This window comes from Coregonus lavaretus (assembly GCF_964263955.1).
Source record: "Coregonus lavaretus genome assembly, chromosome: 25".
NCBI classification, from domain to species: domain Eukaryota; kingdom Metazoa; phylum Chordata; class Actinopteri; order Salmoniformes; family Salmonidae; genus Coregonus; species Coregonus lavaretus.
Window position 1 is genome coordinate 7,811,051 of NC_140012.1, and position 22,308 is coordinate 7,833,358.

Below are 22,308 nucleotides of genomic sequence, written 5' to 3' on the forward strand. Positions count from 1 at the left end.
AGTGCCAGCCAGACTCAGAGCCATGTGTTTAGCTTGCTGACGTTAGCTAGCTAGCTAAAGGTTTAGTGTCGTTGCTAGCATAACAGGCTAGCTAGCTTAATTCCTACCTTGCTTGACATGGCATTGGCTGTTATCTAGCTAGCTAACCAAGCAGACCAGACGACAGGTTTGATATGATGTAGCTAGCTAGCTTTCAATACAACCTGGCCAGCTAAAATTCCTGCTAGCGCACATTAGCTAACTAGCTAGCTAGCTTGTTTCAACTCTGATTTGCTAGCAAACGTTAGGTAGCTAGCATTCTAGGGCTGACTGTTCTCATAAAAGTTTATTGTGTAGTGCAAAAATGAATGAAGGATCCAGCTATGGTGGTAATTCGTGTCATGTCTGACTACTGCAGTACTGCTTGTCCATGTGCTAGCTAACAGCAACAAACCCAGACGAGCTAGCTAAATGTTGAGTCAGTATCCAGCAGTGATCAGCTTGGTGATTGCATAGTAACGGTGTCACCAGCCCGAATTATAATTGAGCTGGCACCAGTTGTGAAACTGGGCTGCGTAGCCACGTGTTTCCCTTGACCCAGCTCGAATGTGAGAATTCTATTCGAGCCAGCTCGAATTTGGCCCTAATTTTAAGTGACAGTGGAAACTGGGCTTTAGCTTAAGTAACTCTATTAAATATATATTTCAGAGACATGTAAAGGACTGTATAGGTATGTATAAATGCTACCCCCATTGTTTCTCACTCCTTTTCTCTCAGAGATTGTGTTGACTAATCCTGTTGTTGTCTGTCCCTCTATTGGTGTGGCCCAGTGTCAGTGTTTCTCTCCACCACACCTGGGCTCTTGTCTTAATTGGTTGGTAGGGTAGAGAGATTATGAATGTAGTCCTGCGCTGTGAGCATGATGTCATAGCAGCTGTGGTTTACACTGAGTGTACAAAACATTAGGAACATCTGCTCTTTCCGTGTCATAGACTGACCAGGTGAATCCAGGTGAAAGTTATGATCCCTTATTGATGTAACCTGTTAAATCCACTTCAATTAGTGTACATGAAGGGGAGGAGACAGGTTAAATAATAATTTTTACAAATATTTAAGTGCCTTTGAAAAGGGTATGGTAGTAGGTGCTAGGCACACTGGTTTGAGTGTGTCAAGAACTGTAACGCTTCTGGGTTTTTCACGCTCAACAGTTTCCCGTGTGTTTCAAGAATGGTCTATCACCCAAAAGACATCAAGCCAACTTGACACAACTGTGGGACGCATTGGAGTCAACGTGGGCCAGCATCCCTGTGGAACGCTTTCGACACCTTGTAGAGTCCTTGCCCTGACGAATTGAGGCTGTTCTGAGGGTAAAGGGGTCGCAACTCAGTATTAAGAAGATGTTCCTAATGTTTTGTACCCTCAGTGTCAATGTGCCCTCGGCTCAGTGGGACAGAGAACATATGTGTGTATGTGTGTGTGGGTGAGTGGGTGAGCAAGAGCACACCTAAAGACAAAGCAGTTTACACACCACATAACAAAGACCTAGCAGAAACATTGTGTTTTTATGTGAACGCTACAAACCTTGGTCTCTGTTGTAGAACCTAATGCTACTATTGTACGTTTTATAAACCCACCCTTATTATTCAGTTTGGAAAGTGTTTTATAAAGGCTTGATTGCACTTTCATCCATTTTCGTAATAGGCTAAGAAAACAATATAATTTAATTTGATTGTATTGATAACTGATCAATAATTCAGGTGTGTTTACATTCACATGTTCTTCTCCTTCTTTCCTCCCCTCTCATTCTCTCTCTCCAGTTGACCTAACAAGATTCGGAGAAGAGGATTTGGGAGTACCAGATTTCCAAAATGCCTGTGGCATCAGCCAACTCAGACTCTGGTAAGTGGCTTGGCCTCACCGTGACAGAGAGATAGAGAGAGACAGAGACAGAGAGAGCGAGAGAGAGAAGGGTGAGAAAGGTGTGTGTTTGTGTGTGGCTCCAGGCATAAGCGACATAAGCGGTCACTTTGGGACTCCTTTTTTTATTAACTTAGTCGGAGTCTCAACTTACTATTGAGAGTTACAATAGTAGAATACACAAGTTGCAATTTGATATTTGGTTGTGCATCATCAGTTTGTCTCTTGTTATGTCAGTTACTGACAGTCAAATAACCATTACCACTAAAAAAAAATGTTGATTGATAAGTTAGTCCATTGATTTTGTTAGTCACTTTCACTCAGATATCATTAACATGGCATAAGTCTTGGCAAAATGTGTAGAATTGCAGGAAATTAGCTTCAAACTACAAAAATGTCTCTCCACCCCTTGGCAAAATGGGTAGAATTACAGGAAAATATCTTCAAAACTAAACTTTTTTTTTCCGCCGTCAAGAGGGAGGCCACTAAAATATTTTCACTGCGAGGTGGGGGGGCCATACAACCAAATCTTGCTTAGGGCCCCCAAAAGGCTAGGGCCGGCCCTGTGTGTGTGTGTGTGAGAGAGAGAAAGCGTGAGAGGTAAGTCCAAGGTTTTAACCGTAGACAGGTTTTAACCTTGGGGGATGTGCGAGAGAAGGTGAGAGAGAGTGAGAAGAAGAGTGAAAGATGAGGTGTAAGCGAGAAAGAGAAAGAGAGAGAGAGAGGGGGATGTTTTAACCTTCTTCTCTGATGAATGAGGCTGGAAGAGAGACCTGTACTCCAGCATATTTCCACATAAGAGAGAAACACAGCTAAAGAGAAAGGGAGCGGGATGGAGGGAAGCGTGGACGACAGCGAGAGAGAGAGAGAGAGAGAGAGAGAGAGAGAGAGAGAGAGAGAGAGAGAGAGAGAGAGAGAGAGAGAGAGAGAGAGAGAGAGAGAGAGAGAGAGAGAGAGAGAGAGAGAGAGAGAGAGAGAGAGAGAGAGAGAGAGAGAGAGAGAGAGAGAGAGAGAGAGAGAGAGAGAGAGAGAGAGAGAGGATCAGGGAGGGACAGTTTATCACACGGGGCCCTGGAAGTCATTTCCACTCCTCTAATGTGACTTAATGATGTGTCTAATGGAGCAGTAAAGTCAGACTCAGACTTATCAGTCTGGCTGGCTGAAAGGATCTGTCTGTTATCAGCCCTCATTGCCCTCCAATGGAGGCACACTGCCCTTGGTGCATGCCCCCAGGCGAGGCTTCTCTAGTGGGTGGGTTGTTCCACAAAATGAGTGCCCCTTTTGAATTTTAAATAGAGATTATGTACCAATATTGCATTTTAAAAGCCTGTTATATTAAATGAAGTGCCCTTTAATATAGACCACATGGAGAATTCAATACATCTTTTAATATGAATAAAGACTTGCTAAAGTGCCACAATTCAACATTCAGCAAAATCCAAGATTTCTCCAAGTTGTCACCATCATTGTAAAACCGTAGTTATTTTGTTGCGTTGAGAAAGTCCTTTTTGAAGATTATTATTTATTTCATGTGATTAGTGATTCACATACATCTGCCCCTCATTTTAAGGTCAAACCTGTTATGTGAACTGAATAGTCAAATCAGATTGTAAAAGCAGGTGAGCTGGTTCTACTCTTTTTGGCCATTTTCTAGTGTTTTGTGGTGGAAAACTGAGTGGGTCGAGCATAACTCGTCAACCCTGTTACCCATACAGTGCCTTCAGAAAGTATTCACTCCCCTTGACATTTTCCACATTTTGTTGTGTTACAGCCTGGATTTAAAATGGAATAAATTGAGATGTTGTGCCACTGATCTACACACAATAAATACCACACATCATTTTAAAGTTGAATTATGTTTTTAGAAATGTTTACAAATTAATTAAAAATGAAAAGCTGAAATGTCTTGAGTCAATAAGTATTCAACTATTTTGTTATGGCAAGCCTAAATACGTTTAGGAGTAAAAATGTGCAAAATAAACTATTCCTCACCCTTTCTGTGCACTTTATTGTGGCTGTAGATAGCTTTTAGCATTTTGCTCACTATTCATTGCACATAAAAACGTTACAGGTTCATTGACTGAGTGCATGAACCACCTACTCGCTTCAAATCAAAATGTAATTGTATCCGGTTGCATACCATTGCCAAAAATATCTACACTGAAAAATGCTATCCTCATAAACGGGAGACATGAAATGGTTTGGAGGCACAATTTATTCTAGGTTACTGAAAATGCCAGTCGGGGAGACTTCCCCCTCGGCTAGTTTACAAAAAAACATTCAGGGAATTTAACCCTATCAGTCCCGAGACCCCAGCAAAAATTGGCTTTTAATTTATCTAACTTTCATTTATCTGCATGTCCAGCCCTTATATTTAGCCTCACAATTAAGTGTTTTACCTTTTTATTTTCAGAACAATCAGTGCTACAAGTAGAACACAAAAGTATTTGACATAAACAGTTGCATTCATGAGTTTTATTGACTAATGTCAATAAAAAAATAAGGTCTGACAATGCAAAAGCCTGATAAAAATAAATGTATATGAATGCTGTAAGTACAGAAATTGTTTGCTCAGTGGGAAATTAATATCCTGACAACTGTGTGGAATTTGGAGTTCGTGACAGGAACTATGTGAGCTTATTACAGTATTATAGACACTGTCCTGGGATTTCCTATGAACTTCTATGTAGAAGAACCACTTACCTTCTACGACTCTTGTGTAGCTTGTGAGCGTCATATAATCTCAGTTTTTCATAGATAGCTTTTAATGGTTTGTAGCTCAAACCATTTGGACTCTACAGACGTTTTTGTAAAAAGACCTGACCCCTCACAAACACCACTCTAGCTCAGCCCCCGTTAATCACACAGACTAATGGTTGGTATCTACAGATGCAGAGGAAATACAGTGGGGAGAACAAGTATTTGATACACTGCCGATTTTGCAGGTTTTCCTACTTACAAAGCATGTAGAGGTCTGTAATTTTTATCATAGGTACACTTCAACTGTGAGAGACAGAATCTAAAACAAAAATCCAGAAAATCACATTGTATGATTTTTAAGTAATTTGCATTTTATTGCATGACACAAGTATTTGATCACCTACCAACCAGTAAGAATTCCGGCTCTCACGGACCTGTTCGTTTTTCTTTAAGAAGCCCTCCTGTTCTCCACTCATTACCTGTATTAACTGCACCTGTTTGAACTCGTTACCTGTATAAAAGACACCTGTCCACACACTCAATCAAACAGACTCCAACCTCTCCACAATGGCAAAGACCAGAGAGCTGTGTAAGGACATCAGGGATAAGGCTGGGATGGGCTACAGGACAATAGGCAAGCAGCTTGGTGAGAAGGCAACAACTGTTGGCGCAATTATTAGAAAATGGAAGAAGTTCAAGATGACGGTCAATCACCCTCGGTCTGGGGCTCCATGCAAGATCTCACCTCGTGGGGCATCAATGATCATGAGGAAGGTGAGGGATCAGCCCAGAACTACACGGCAGGACTGGTCAATGACCTGAAGAGAGCTGGGACCACAGTCTCAAAAAAAAACATTAGTAACACACTACGCCGTCATGGATTAAAATCCTGCAGCGCACGCAAGGTCCCCCTGCTCAAGCCAGCGCATGTCCAGGCCCGTCTGAAGTTTGCCAATGACCAACTGGATGATCCAGAGGAGGAATGGGAGAAGGTCATGTGGTCTGATGAGACAAAAATATAGCTTTTTGGTCTAAACTCCACTCGCCGTGTTTGGAGGAAGAAGAAGGATGAGTACAACCCCAAGAACACCATCCCAACCGTGAAGCATGGGGGTGGAAACATAATTATTTGGGGATGCTTTTCTGCAAAGGGGACAGGACGACTGCACCGTATTGAGGGGAGGATGGATGGGGCCATGTATCGCGAGATCTTGGCCAACATCCTCCTTCCCTCAGTAAGAGCATTGAAGATGGGTCGTGGCTGGGTCTTCCAGCATGACAACGACCCAAAACACACAGCCAGGGCAACTAAGGAGTGGCTCCGTAAGAAGCATCTCAAGGTCCTGGAGTGGCCTAGCCAGTCTCCAGACCTGAACCCAATAGAAAATCTTTGGAGGGAGCTGAAAGTCCGTATTGCCCAGCGACAGCCCCGAAACCTGAAGGATCTGGAGAAGGTCTGTATGGAGGAGTGGGCCAAAATCCCTGCTGCAGTGTGTGCAAACCTGGTCAAGACCTACAGGAAACGTATGATCTCTGTAATTGCAAACATTTTACATTTACATTTTAGTCATTTAGCAGACGCTCTTATCCAGAGCGACTTACAGTTGGTGAATACATTTTATTTATTTATTTATTATTATTTATTTTTTTAAATATTTTTTTTATACTGGCCCCGTGGGAATCGAACCCACAACCCTGGCGTTGCAAACGCCATGCTCTATCAACTGCGCTACATCCCTGCCGGCCATTCCCTCCCCTACCCTGGACGACGCTGGGCCAATTGTGCGCCGCCCATGAGGCTCCCGGTCGCGGCCGGCTGCGACAGAGCCTGGATTCAAACCAGGATCTCTAGTGGCACAGTTAGCACTGCGATGCAGTGCCTTAGACCACTGCGCCACTCAGGAGCAAACAAAGGTTTCTGTACCAAATATTAAGTTCTGCTTTTCTGATGTATCAAATACTTATGTCATGCAATAAAATGCAAATTAATTACTTAAAAATCATACAATGTGATTTTCTGGATTTTTGTTTTAGATTCTGTCCTCACAGTTGAAGTGTACCTATGATAAAAATGACAGACCTCTACATGCTTTGTAAGTAGGAAAACCTGCAAAATCGGCAGTGTATCAAATACTTGTTCTCCCCACTGTAGATTAACCCAAAAGTCTGTAGCTCAAACATGATGTTTAAAAAGTATTAGAAGTCCAAAATGCGCCAGCGTCACGGTGGGACTCATTGGGTTAAAGCGCCTACTTGAAGAGATAATCATGCTCATCAACCAAACGACACGGAAAAAAACTAGAGGTCTTCTCTGGTCCAAAAAGTTGGAACCGGACCTGAATGGACCTGAGTGACAAAAAAATGTATGTTTATCAGCCAAGCTTTTCTGGTTAAAGGCCTAGTGATTTCCTGTGTTTTATATATATATTTCCAAACTATGAGGTTGGAATAATACTGTAAATTGGGGGAATGGGAGCTCTAATGCTACCTATGCCATCACTCAACACGCTGTCAGGCAAGGGGGCGTTTCAGCCAACCCCCCTGACACACACCCTGCCAAAGCTGTGCAGGGACGGAGATGCAGGTCCAATCACTCTAAGAGGCAGGCTTCTGACAGCAAGTCCATCAAGGGATGCATACATTCACTACACATGCATGCAGTGCATGCCACAACACCTTCCTTTCAGCCAATCATCAGTCTCGAAGGACCATGTAAAAACTGAGTCCCACTTTAAACGAAGTACAATTAATATAGGCTTTATATAGCATACATAAAGGTTTCATAATCACTAAATAAATGCTTCACAAATCATAATAAATATGTGTTTCTACTGACTCCTTGTGGATTTGTGTAACTGGATAAGAACCTTCAATAATAATGAATGTCGACATGAGTTTTGACTTTTGAACCATACACAAACATTATTATATTTATGTTCAGTAATTTAATAATGTTTGTTCTTATATAATTAACACTTACAGTGGCTTGCAAAAGTATTCACCCCCCATGGCATTTTTCCTATTTTGTTGCCTTACAACCTGGAATTAAAATTGATTTTTGGGGGGTTTGTATCATTTGATTTACACAACATGCTTACCACTTTGAAGATGCAAAATATTTTTTATTGTGAAACTAACAAGAAATAAGACAAAAAAACAGAAAACTTACTTTGTAGAGACACCTTTTGCAGCAATTACAGCTGCAAGTCTCTTGGGGTAGGGTCCCCTGTAGCTCAGTTGGTAGAGCATGGCGCTTGCAACGCCAGGGTTGTGGGTTCGTTTCCCATGGGGGGGCAGTATGAAAATGTATGCACTCACTAACTGTAAGTCGCTCTGGATAAGAGCGTCTGCTAAATGACTAAAATGCAAATGTCTCTATAAGCTTGGCACATCTAGCCACTGGGATTTCTGCCCATTCTTCAAGGCAAAACTGCTCCAGCTCCTTCAAGTTGGATGGGTTCCGCTGGTGTACAGCAATCTTTAAGTCATACCACAGATTCTCAATTGGATTGAGGTCTGGGCTTTGACTAGGCCATTCCAAGACATTTAAATGCTTATTTCCCTGTATTTAGCGCCATCCATCATTCTTTCAATTCTGACCAGTTTCCCAGTCCCTGCCGATGAAAAACATCCCCACAGCATGATGGGGTGACATAGCGTTTTCCTTGATGGAGGAAAAGGTCAGTTTTAGTCTCATCTAACCAGAATACCTTCTTCCATATGTTTGGGGAGTCTCCCACATGCCTTTTGGCGAACAGGGGATACTATAATATAAAGTTGTTGGGTCTGTAACTTACAGACCCAACAACATTATTTTATAGTAGACCCTCCGCTTAGAGAAAAGCACCTGAGCTAATTATAACACACAAAGTAAGCAAAACAATTAAGTGCATCATTCTAACATTGCCTCAGATTATGAATACGATACTAATTAGATAGACCTATATAAGCAATATTACAATGCAGATCTACAAACTATGGCATATATGATGATAAGCGGTTAAGAGGCAAGCCGTAATTTCGATGAAGACATGAGCAAGCTGAGACGGATGTAGTCTATATGCCGCCTATTCGTTCAGCACTTTTAAAATGGACAGCGACATAATGCAGAATACTGGCCGTTCTTACAGTATTCTCCCTGTACACCAAGTCAGAACCGTAGGATAAATAAAGGGGGCATATAAGCAGGCAATGAAAGCTCTTACAATATTCGATGATGACATTTCTCTAAAGCAGGCTATAGGCTACATGTGCACTACCAAGTCAGAACAGTTGTACAAACAGGCCCCGCAGTGCTGTCTCACAATTGCTGCACAATTGAATGCCTGCTATAATTCTGGCAAGCACGAACCTATTCTCCTCCGTTTGTTGGTTGTGAAGGTCGATGGCTTGTCTATATGCGGTGTCTAGCTGAGCCACAACGTTTGATTTCCCCAGTAATCCGAGTTTAACAGTGTTGTCTATATCTGATGCACAAGTCTCATGTTTTGAGACCCTTTCAGACAGATATTTTAAATCCTTAAACCCAGACTTGGACCACACACCCTTGCCACTGAATAACAGGCAGGGGAAGCAAAATAGTGATTGCTTTGAGATGCTTGCAGTTAGCCACTGCTTCCTTCCAAACCACTCATTGTTGAATTTGCGATTTCCGACTTGTATAATGTTTATGTCCAATGGCCGATGAGCGGCGAGATGTTTTATCTCTAATTTATTTTCATATGACAAGGATTGAAAAGGATTTGCCAGTAGATTGTCAACGTGATTCATGATGATGACTGCTTGTCTAGCTTGCTAGCTAAGATTTTGAAAGTATGATGTTGACATGATCAGTACAATCCAAACTATGGTAGATAAATCGTGATTTGACGTCATTTTATCTGTGGCCAATGACCTTGAGCCTTGTTGGACGGGCACTTCTACTGTAAATCTATGGCAACACCCAAAGGGGCTTGAACTTTCTAGCTCTGCCTGTAGATTTTACGGTGACGTAGTGTCCCCATGAATGACAGAACACTGAGCCAATCACGGCACAACTAGAGAACATTACCAGCCCCTACGCTCTGTATTTTCCACTGGCTGCCCCACCACCACAGAAAGCACTGAGCTAGGCTGAAACACCTGCATTTTGGAGCTGCCTTACTCAAGAATGCAAAAAAGAGACCATGTTTGTATGCGGCTTTATTAACTCAATTCTTCTTTCTTTTTTTTTTTTTTACATTGTTTGCAAACTGATATGTGACACGTATTAATGCCAAAATAACATGCAAAACAGGCAACAACAAAATAAATACATATACTGTGTATGTATATATATATATATATATATATATATATGTATATATATATATGTATATAATTATATATATAATTATATTATTAGCTCTGCCCCACCTGCCCTGAATGACGGGTCGCCACTGCCATGGGGCACCCTGTTCACAACATTGACATCAGCAAACTGCCAAATTTTCTAAAATGACATTGGAGGCAGCTTATGGTAGAGAAATGAACATTCAATTCTCTGGCAACAGCTCTGGTGGACATTACTGCTGTCAGCATGCCAATTGCATGCTCCCTTCAAACATGAGACATCTGTGGCATTGTGTTGTTTGACAAAACTGCACATTTTAGTGTGGCCTTTTATTGTCCCCAGCACAAGGTGAACCTGTGTAATGATCATGCAGTTTTATCAGCTTCTGGATATGCCACACCTGCCAGGTAAATGGATTATCTTGGCAAAGGTGAAATGCTCACTGGCAGGGATGTAAACAAATGTGTGCAATATGTTTTTGAGAAATAAGCTTTTTGTGCGTATGGAACATTTCTGGGATCTTTTTTTTCAGCTCATGAAACATGGGACCAACACTTTACATGTTGCGTTTATATTTTTGTTCAGTGTATGTTATAGGCTATGCAGAGCCGTGGTCGGGTCCATTCGGGTCTATTTGCTGTAGTTACATAGACATGAGACCTGATGACAAACAAACAGGACCCGACCCTGACCCAAAGGAAAATAGTTTTGGACCTGGATGGCTCGAGTCCCATGTAGGGTCTCGGGTGGACCTATGAACACCTCTAATTAGGACACAGCCAATGTGTGGTGAACCGTGGTGATGTCACTAAACAGGAAGGAAGTTCTAGTTATAAATTCCAATCAGAAGATCCCTCTCTCAGCCCCCCTGCGCTCCATCCCAACACACACACACACACACATACACACACACACACACACACACACACACACACACACACACACACACACACACACACACACATACACACACACACACACACACACACACACACATACACAGTAGTGGCCGGTAGTAGAAGATTGTTGTGCCTCGCTTCCCCCCTTTCCAAGCATCACACCTCCTTCATGTTGTCTCTCTAGGGAACCATCACTCTACCCCTTCTACCCCCCCTTACCTTCTCTATTCCCCCCCCCCCCCCCCCCCCCCCTTCTCTCCTCTGAGAGGCTTCCATTCAGAGGGAGAGGCTCAATCAGCCTTGGCAGCTCTCAGGAGCTGCAGGTATTGAGAGGAGAAGAGAGAGAGAGAGCGAGAGAGAGATGAGAGAGAGAGGCGCTCTGTAGGAGGGAAGGATAAAGAGGAGGAGAGGAGCTTCTCAGTTGTGGGTGTGTGAGTTGTCGCTGGGTGTTTGTGCGTAGGTCGTGGTGTGTGTGTACTACATGGCTGGCAGCCTGTTTGGAAGGCTCTCACTGGAGGAGGAGGAGGACTCTGTCATGTCCCTGGAGGGCCTGGAGCTCAGTGGGGAAGGTAAGGACAGAGGGCTGGGGTGATGCTGATGGTGAAAGGGGGTCAGAGTAAATGGATGAGTGTTTTGACTATATGGTGATAGGATAAGGGTTGCGACTCTGTGGTTCATCTATGGTGAAGGGATGAGGGTTTGGATTCTATGGCTCATCTATGGACGTGTTCCACTTACTCCTTGTATGTTGTATGTATTGGTCTAGAAGTGAAGTGTAGGTGTGAGAATGATTATCTATCTGGGAGAGACAATAGGTACAGACAGATGAGAGCCCAATAGGGTGTGGATGTGTGAGACTCATTGCTGTGAGGTGGGAAACTGTATTCACCTGATGTCAGAAATATCAAACAGCGGAATCTCAAGCATATGGGATTACTTATATTTTTATATGGTATTCCTGTCCTTGATTTGACCATTGATAAAGTGTAATTATTACCTACTAGCTAAACTATGTATCGTTGCAGTGTATGGGGGAAAATGAGAGTCCATAGAGAGAAAACATGTAGTACTTTAAACACGGCCCTCAAATGGCCATAGAAATAGAATCACTCTATTAGATTATATTTCTATGATAATAACCATTATACTCTTTATGACAAATATGGCTGCCCTTAACAGTATATCGCTGTGCCTGACAATAACCAGATGAAAGACAGTGACAGCCTCCCATAGAACAAAGCTGAATGATAATACATTGATAAGATGTGCTTTCACAGTGTGTGGGGGAAGTACTCTTGTACATTATATCCATAGTTGATGGTGTTGTTAAATATTGCATGTATTGCATTAGTGATGGGGAAAAAATGGATAGTTACATATCGGGATATTCTTTTGGACGATATATCGTATCGTATCGTTTTGACAATGTCGCAATATCGCAAGCTATGAAGTGTTTTTCCTTCATAGCTTGTTCTCCATATTCTTTTTAAATAGGGAGCTAATTTGTTTTCAGCACTTTTATTTCCATGACTGATAAAAACTTGTTTTCTCATGGCTCTATCTTGTCTCTCTGCAGCAAACATATGGCAATAAAATCACAGTATCGAATCGCAATACATATAGAATCGTGAGAATCGCAATACATATCGTATCGGCACCTAGGTATCGTGATAATATCGTATTGTGAGGTCCCTGGCAATTCCCAGCCCTATTTTGCATGCTCTACTGCATGCGTGATCATGCTGTTCGCATTGATTGTTGTTGGTCATAAAAATTGAATCAAAGTTTATTGGCAGCGTACACAGATTTGCAGATGTTATCGCAGGTGCAGCGAAATGCTTGTGCTTCTAGCTCCAACAAAATAAAACAATTTACACATAATCCAGAAAAATAACCAAATTAAGAAATTAAGAAATACGTTCAGTCACTGAAATCACAGCCACTAAGGAAATGTATCACTGTACAAATGGATAGGGGTCAAAATGGAACATGAAGCTTTCACAGGACGTACTAGAATCATGTGCCTTTGTTAGACATTATGTTGCATTGACTATCATAAAACACTGAACCAAAATATAAACTCAACATGTAAAGTGTTGGTCCCATGTTTTATGAATCGAAATAAAAGATCCCAGAAATGTTCCATACACACAGAAAGCTTATTTCTCTAAAATGTTATGCACAAATTTGTTTACATCCCTGTGAGTAAGCATTTCTCCTCTACCGTAAGCCGCCGCCAATGTCGTAGAGAAATTTGTCTGTACGTCAAACCGGCCTCACAACCGCAGACCACCTATAACCACGCCAGCCCAGGACCGCCACATCCGGCATCTTCACCTGCAGGATTGTCTGAGACCAGCCACCTGGACAGCTGATGAAGCTGTGGGTTTGCAGAACTAAATAATTTCTGCACAAACTGTCAGTCTCAGGGAAGCTCATCTGTGTGCTCGTCGTCCTCACCAGGGTCTTGACCACCCTGCAGTTCAGTGGGCAAATGCTCACCTTCAAGTGTGCTCTTCATGGATGAATCCCAGTTTCAACTGTACTGGGCAGATGGCGTCGTGTGGGTGAGTGGTTTACTGATGTCAACATTGGGAACAGAGTCCCCTGGTAGCGGAAGGGTTATGGTATGGGCAGGCATAAGCTACGGACAACGAACACAATTGCATTTTATCAATGGCAATTTGAATGCACTGAGATACCGTGACGAGATCCTGAGGCCCATTGTAGTGCCATTCATCCGCCGCCATCACGTTATGTTTCAGAATGATAATGCAAGGGCCCATGTCGCAAGGATCTGTACACAATTCCTGAAAGCTGAAAATGTCCCTGTTCTGCCATGGCCTGCATACTCACCAGACATGTCACCCATTGTGCATGTTTGGGATGCTCTGGATCGACAACGTGTTCCAGTTCCCGCCAATATCCAGCAACTTTGCATAGCCATTGAAGAGGAGTGGGACAACGTTCCACAGGCCACAATCAACAGCCTGATCAACTCTATGCAAAGGAGATGTGTCGCACTGAATGAGGCAAATGGTGGTCACACCAGATACTGACTGGATTTCTAAAAGATGGCCCTATATTTTCTCCACAATTGGTAGTTACCATCTTGTCTCATAGCTGCAACTCCCCAACTGGCTTGGGCGAGGCGAAGGTCGAGTCATGCGTCCTCTGAAACATGATCTGCTTAGCCGAGCTGCTTCTTAACACACTGCTCGATTAACCCGGATGCCAGCCGCACCAACGTGTCGGAGGAAACAACGTTCAACTGACGACCGAAGTCAGCTTGTAGGCACCGGGCCCACCACAAGGAGTCGCTAGAGCGCGATGAGCCAAGGAGATCCTCCCGGCCAAATCCTCCCCCAACCCTAACGACGCTGGGCCAATTGTGCACCGCCCTATGGGTCATGGCCGGTAATGACACAGCCTGGGATCGAACCCGAGGCTGTAGTGGCGCCTCAGCACTGCGATGCAATGCCTTAGACCGCTGCGCCACTCGGGAGGCATATCTGTATTCCCAGTCATGTGAAATCCATAGATTAGAGACTAATGAATTTATTTCAAATGACTGATTTCCTTATATGAACTGTAACTCAGTAAACTCTTTGAAATTGTTTCATGTTGCATTTAAATTTTTGTTCAGTGTATGTTATTATATACATTATATAAACAACAAGAGAGAGGTGAATGAGGAATGAATAAGATAATGCATGTGGTGCATACTGCTGTATAACACAGTGAGATTGAGATGTACTGTATCTTCTAATACAAGTTGACGTGACAGACAAGACAGTCCTATGAACTACACAGTCTGTCAGTACATTCACATTAGTCCTTCATTGAGGAGCTCCCTCCTACCCGGTGCATTGTGTTTTCTATGTGAGCTGCTATGAGGTTATTCATATGCAACAGTGCACTTCTCAGAGCGGTGACGTTTGGGAGTTTCAGAGACAGAGACACAACCTTCAAATAACATCCCTCTCTCTCTGCCCTCTCTGGACCAGGACCTGTCGGATGAATACTCAATAATATGCAGAATAGGTAATGGCCCAGGAAATACATCATTGTATATGTCCCAGATATATAGTGCACTAATAACCATATGGCTCTGGTCATAAGTTGTGTACTATAAAGGGAATAGGGTGCCATTTGGGACGCAGCCTTCAACACCATTGATAATGAGTAAGGGGAGTTTTCATGCATGATTAGGCTGTCTGTAATAGAAGTGTGGTGCCATAGAAGGGTGACTGCTGAGTGTATTCTTTCTGAGTGAATTGGACTGACTGTGACAGTCTTATGTCCTGATTTGATTATGTGGTTTGGTAATGGTAATAATAATACCTGGGTTTTATATAGCCATTTTCAATGACCCAAAGATGGTTTGGTGACAATGGTGACATATTGCTATTGACATGTTATTATATATTATAATCGTCATTATAAAAATGAACAAAGTGTGACTACGCCACACCTTTTTCATTGTTTCTTCCATGACATCCATCATATAGTAAGCCTGTTATTCAATCCTGTCATTTTTTCCTGGACATACTAGGATTAAATATAATGGGAGTCAAATATCACTGGTTGTTGTCTGGACTGGTGACCTTCAGCTTGGTAATGAGGTCTGAGTCCTTCTGAGGCACGTAGACTGGGAACAACGACCATCACCATGGAGATGTTGTTGTGGTTTCAATGGCTGCTATACTGTAGGCCCTTCAGAGGGTTTGTTGTGTTCTCAAGGGAATGGGAAATATCTTACTGTCACGATATGCAACACACATACTGTATAATGTATGTATGCAATGCATACAGATACATTTTTACATTTTAGTCATTTAGCAGACGCTCTTATCCAGAGCGAATTACTGGAGCAATTAGGGTTAAGTGCCTTGCTCAAGGGCACATCGACAGATTTTTCACCTAGTCGGCTCGGTGATTAGAACCAGCGACCTTCCGGTTACTGACACAACGCTCTTAACCACTAAGCTACCTGCCGCCCCAAATGATACACACACACTGCATGCACATGTACTGTACGCAAACATCAGCCCAAATCAATTGTCTTAACAGTAAAGGTACTGTGTCATTTGGTGAATGTTGAGTTCAACTCTTGAGACTGTTCACAAACTAGAACTCCATTCGCACACTAGACTGGCTCAATTTATAATACAATATCTCTTCTTGTGCTGGATGGCATTTTGAATTATATTTGATGTAGCCTAGATGTCGGTTGAAAGTGTCCCAAGTTCAGAAACAAAGCACATACAATAATGAAAGCTAGTGATTAAAAGTGCATGTTCCATCATAAATTGCTAATCAGTGACATACCACTCAGGAATAAGCTCCACTCCAAAAAACATTTACTGAATATTGTCAACTGACAGTCATCATCTTTACTGGAGGCCTTGGTTTAATTACACAACTCCGTAGGAAAGCAGGGAATATTATTATATTATGTCTACTGCCTCTAACTCTTTCATAATTTCTCGGTCAAATCTAATGTTGTAAAAGTCTTACTGCCGATAGATCATTTAGGCAATTTAGGGTGTCAGTAATTATTAGTGTGAAATGTATTTGATTTATAAATCGCTCCACAGCAGTGCACTCACTTCCAAAAAGCCATTTAACAGCAATTCCTTACAGTCATATCAAACAGCTCATGGATTTACTCAGAGGGAGCAAAGTCTAAGAGGATTTCAGGGAAAGTACCCAAATAGCCTACAGAAACACTACCTGTTAAGACCCTCAAGACATGCCAGTGTGAATTACTGGGTAGTTCTTTAGCAAACTCAAATGCAACATTTTGGCTGTCTTCAAATGTTTAAGCCATAGCTTTGTCTATAGACATGATTAGTCTTTATTTCCTACATCCTTCAATCCTCTAAAAAAACAATATCCACAGTACATCCTGTTGTTATTGTTAGGCGCTCCATTTTGGAGATCTGTATGTACTTTAGGCAACTCCTCTGACATATGTATGGCATGACAACGACAGACAGATCTTAGACCAGTATATTCCCTATATGGAGTCACTACACAACTAAAACACCCACTGCCCCGTTCTCACTCACTGGAGCCGCAGAGCTCCATAGCAACCGGTTGCCTCCGCTAATGCTATGAGGTTAATGTCCCCCACTGTGTTCCCATACCAGAACCACAAACAATAACAACTCAGAATGTTTCGGTGACACACAACATTGGAGCTTTAATTGCAGCTGTTTTTAGAGGTGACCACACAGCATGGTAATGCATGAGTGGGTGGTGACTCAAGGTAGTCTCCCTATTATATTTGGAGGTAATTTCTAGTTTAAAGATTTCTACCTGTTTCTCTTAAGCAAACAGAGGTTATTACAACCCAGTAAATCCACTGTATGGTTTTTGTTATGCCATTGACGTCCATATGTGGGACCTTAGCAGCTTCCCTGTGAGATCAACTGAAGCTTAGCAGTCACAGGCTGGTCACCTGTGGCCTCATTCTGTTGTTTTGGGCAAAAATGGACAAGGAGGGAGCATTCTTTGACGTAGTTTTACCTTTTTTGATTGGCTAGCAGCCAAGTCTCCGTCTGTCGGCCATTTTAGGCTGTTAATGAAGCCAGTGGAATGTGGTAATCCTGCTGACTGCTGTAGTAGACCCAATGTTCACTCTGTTTCCCTGTTAAACCGGGATTAAGTCAAGCGTGACAATAGTTTATTTTGAGAACTTCCTGCTTTTCTTGGTAGAGTGACTTGATTTACTTGACCTATTCCTTTTAGCTACTAGTAGAGCCTGTTCTTGGTAGAGTAATACACTGAGTGTACAAAACATTAGGTACATCTTCATAATATTGAGTTGCACCCCCTTTTGCCCTCAGAACAGCCTCAATTCATTGAGGCATGGACCCTACAAGGTGTCGAAGCGTTCCACAGGGATGCTGGCCTATGTTGACTCCAATGCTTCCCACAGTTCCACACTTTCAAAAGATTTAAGTGGTTTGAGTGTGTCAAGAACTGCAACACTGCTGGATTATTCACGCTCAACAGTTTCCTGTGTGTATCAAGAATGGTCCACCACCCAAAGGACATCCAGCTAACTTGACAAAACTGTGGGAAGCATTGGAGTCAACATGGGCCAGCATCTCTTTGGAACGCTTTCGACACCTTGTAGAGTCCATGCCTCAACGAATTGAGGCTGTTCTAAGGATAAAAGGTGGTGCAACTCAATATCAGGAAGGTGTTCCTAATGTTTTGTACACTCATTGTATATGTGTGTATGTCTGTGTGGGTGTGTGCATGAGTGAGTGCCTGTGTGCTAAGGTGCGGAGAATCAGAGCAGGTGCTCAGTTCAGTTTAAGTGTTCAGCACTCTGATGGCTTGTAGATAGAAACTGTCTCTGAGCCTGTTTGTATCAGATCTCATGCTCCAATACCATCTGCCCAACGGTAAGGGAGAGAACAGCTCGTGGCTGTGTGGGGTCCTTGATGATGCTGCGTGCCTTCCTCAGGCACTGCTTCATGTAGATGTCCTGGATGGGTGGGAGCACGGTCCTAGTGATGTACTGGGCCATCTGCACCACATGCTGGAGGGTCTTGCGGTCATGGATGGAGCAATTCCCGTACCAGGCCGTGACGCAACCGGTCAGGACGCTCTCAATGATGCAGCAGTCGTATTTGGAGTGGACCGGGGGTGGCATGACGAATTTCTTCAGCCTCCTTAGAAAGTAGAGACGCTGTTGCACCCTCTTCACAAGAGTATTGGTGTTGTTGGTCCATGACAAGTCCTCAATGATGTGGACACCGAGGAACTTTTGACTCTCTCTACTGCAGTCCTGTTGATGTGGATCGGGCATGTTCCCTCCTCTGCTTCCTAAAGTCAACAATCAACTCCTTAGTTTTGCTGACGATGAGGGGGAGGTTGTTGTCATGACACCACAATGCCAGTTCACTTACCTCCACCCTATAGGCTGACTCGTTCATTGACTATAGCTCAGTGTTCAACACCAAAGTGCCCTCCAAGCTCATCACTAAGCTCAGGACGCAGGGACTGAACAACTCCCTCTGCAACTGAATCCTGGACTTCCTGATGGGCCGCCCCCAGGTGGTGAGGGTGGGCAATGAAACATCCACCACGCTGACCCTCAACACAGGGGCCCATCAGGGGTGCGTGCTTAGTCCCCTCCTGTACTCCCTGCTGACCCATGACTGCGTGATCACACACTTCTCCAACACCATCATTAAGGTTGCTGACAACACGATGGTGGTTGGCCTGATCACCGACAACGATGAGACAGCCTATAGGGAGGAGGTCAGTGACCTGGTGCCAGGACAACAACCTCTCCCTCAATGTCTGCAAGACAAAGGAGCTGATCGTGGACTACAGGAAATGGAGGGGCCGAGCACGCCACCATCCACATCGAATGGGCTGGAGTGGAGCAGGCCAAGAGCTTCAAGTTCCTCGGTGTCCACATCACTAAGGAATTATCATGGTCCACACACACCAACACAATTGTGAAGAAGGCACGACAACGCCTCTTCCCCCTCAGGAGGCTGAAAAGATTCAGCATGGGCCCTCAGATCCTCAAAAAGTTATACAGCTGCACCATTGAGAGCATCTTGACTGGCTGTATCACCACTAGGTATGGCAACTGCTTGGCATCCGACCACAAGGCGCTACAGAGGGTAGTGTGTACTGCCGAGTACGTCACTGGGGCCGAGCTCCCTGTCATCCTAGACCTCTATACCAGGCGGTGTCAGAGGAAGGCCCTAAAAATTGTCAAAGACTCCAGCCACCCTAGTCATAGACTGTTCTCTCTGCTACCACACGGCAAGCGGTACCGATGTCTGGAACCATGGCAAACCAGGTGGTGAGGGTAGTTAACGAAACATCCACCACGCTAAGACTACCAAATAGTTAGTTAAATAGTTAACCAATAGCAATTGGACTATCTGCATTGACCCTTTTTGCACGAGCTCTTTTGACTCATCACATATATTTTTTATTTTTTTTATTTCACCTTTAATTAACCAGGTAAGCCAGTTGAGAACAAGTTCTCATTTACAACTGCGACCTGGCCAAGATAAAGCAAAGCAGTGCGATAAAAACAACAACACAGAGTTACATATGGGGTAAAAAAACATAAAGTCAAAAAATACAACAGAAAATCTATATACAGTGTGTGCAAATGTAGCAAGTTATGGAGGTAAGGCAATAAATAGGCTATAGTGCAAAATAATTACAATTAGTATTAACACTGGAATGCTAGATGTGCAAGAGATTATGTGCAAATAGAGATACTGGGGTGCAAAAGAGCAAAATAAATAACAATATAGGGATGAGGTAGTTGGGTGGGCTAATTTCAGATGGGCTGTGTACAGGTGCAGTGATCGGTAAGGTGCTCTGACAACTGATGCTTAAAGTTAGTGAGGGAGATAAGAGTCTCCAGCTTCAGATCCCCCCTGTTCCCCAAAACACTTAAATATTGGACTATAAAATTGCGCCTTCCTGTATTATACTTATGCTCAAATGTTTATTCTATTCTAATGAGCCATTTACTTTATGTTCGTATTCTTATCTTACATTATTTCTTATTGACGTTGCATTGTCGAGAAGGAACCTGCAAGTAAGCATTTTGTTGGACGGTATTTACCATGTGTATCCCGTACGACTAATAAAACGTAAAACGTCTTATTCTTACACTCTTTGTTGTAGTGTGTCAGGGAAAGTGAGCGAGGCTACCCAATCTGGCAACTGACACAGAGCAGCAAGGAAGGGAGACACAAGAAGGAGGCCAAGTTGGATTTTTAATAATCCTTCTGAATAATACAACAATGGCAGCAGTAACCAACATACATACTGTTGAATAGGGACCTTATTCTCTTATCGCTTTCACATCTTTGCTTGTAAGCTGCCTAGACGTCAAAACTATCCCAAAACAGCGGAAAACCTAATCGAAAAGCATGGCTAGGCTACTTATTTCCCCTCTCTGTTAGCTAGCTCTCCTTATTATTTATATTCAAGCCATTTAAAGAGCCTACTATGTAACGTTACATGATGTTGTCAGAATTGTAGGAACTGATGGGAATAGGAACAGGAGGGAGTGTGAGGGGAGAGAGAGATAGCGAGACAGAGAAGGCGAGAGGGAGAGAGCGCGATAATATGAGACAAGCAAGGAAGGGCCCTGTAAACTAAAGTGTAAACAAACCCTGTGTGAAGCCGAAGTGAAGTAGTAGAACCAACTGTGGTGAGTGTTGGTGATTAAAGAGAATTATACAGGGCCTGTAAAAGCTGGGTCGGCAGTTTGATATGTTCTCCAATCTGGCAACCTCCGCTCCAGATCTCCAGATGACAGTAGGGGTTTAGGGGGAAGAGGAGAACAGGGGATGAGGGGAGGGATAACATGGCTTCACCACTGCACACATCATTATTTGATTAGGGAAGCAGATGGAGACTGGGTTTTTAAATCATGATCTTACTTCCTCTCTTTCTGTCTTCCTTCCTGTCTTGTGGAAGCCAAACCAAGACAAGGGCTGTATCTTTAATCCTCATGTTCTGCTGCTGACAGCTAGGGTTGGATGTGTTGAAGTTACAGAACCTGTCAAGGGTCAGTATTACTACAGTAATATCTCTATTATTGAGGAGAGGTCTGTAATAATAGGACAGGTGTTAAAAAATGATACGGAACGCAACACAGACAATGAATCAGTATTCACTTGAAGATGAACAGGATCATTCTGATTATGTGGTAACAGATCCGCCATGTGTGTGTGCGTGCGGGATTCATCGTAGATTCGTAGCATGTTTCTCTTAAAAGGTGACATACTTTAGGATTTAGAGAAGACTATAGTGTGCGTGTATGACTTCCATTTATTTTGACAAGTCAAGGCTGTGTCTGATGTACAATGAATGACTGACCTTGACAGAGCTCCTTACAGCCTTACTGTGAAGTGTCTCTATAGTGATGTGAGTACAGAACTACTTGTCACTTTTGGCCATGAGTCACACTGACACTCATGTAATGGAAAAGATGCACAACTTCTCTCCTCTCCTCTCTATATTTTATATAATCTAGCCTCTCTGTGCCTCCAGAGCTAGTGTTATGGAGTGAGGTGGAATTAGTAGAAGTTACTCGTAACCGCTGATACGGGGTCAGATGTTTTTCATAACCCCAATGATTAAGGTTAGGATCTGGTTAGGATTGAGAGTAGGGTAATCTGATCCTAGATCTGTGGTTATGAGCAAACAATATTATAGTGGGAGGCATGATCCAGGGTCTGTGTGTCTCCAAACTGCAGCACAGGCACTCCTAAGGGAGCTGATTAAACTGCTTAGCTGTGCTACAATTGGACAGATCATCTCTGAGTGACATATCACACTCTCGTTAGAGAATGATGCCTCGTTAAGAAGTGATGACATGGGCAAAATAACTTAGTGGATTCCCACTGTGACTTCTCTAACAATTTACATGTCTGTTGCATTGCTATATGTTGGTGATGGGATAAGACAGTGAAGATGAACAAAAAGCTA

General features: G+C 43.0%; 1 protein-coding gene across 5 annotated transcripts in view; it reads left to right on the forward strand.

The window, feature by feature from the left end:
* Positions 1-1,847: 1,847 nt before the first annotated feature.
* Positions 1,848-22,308, forward strand: part of LOC311100587 (MAGUK p55 subfamily member 2-like) — a gene marked incomplete at both ends in the record, with an annotated part of 60,044 nt that continues 39,583 nt past the window's right edge. For 3 of the 5 annotated variants that reach the window (XM_084141506.1, XM_084141505.1, XM_084141507.1), the window contains one exon: positions 11,288-11,375. In XM_084141506.1, the coding sequence (XP_083997632.1) occupies positions 11,288-11,375 (88 nt within the window). Of the gene's footprint in view, positions 1,879-11,287; positions 11,376-22,308 lie in introns of those variants that run through there. The other 2 variants (XM_084141508.1, XM_084141509.1) reach the window with 1 other exon arrangement.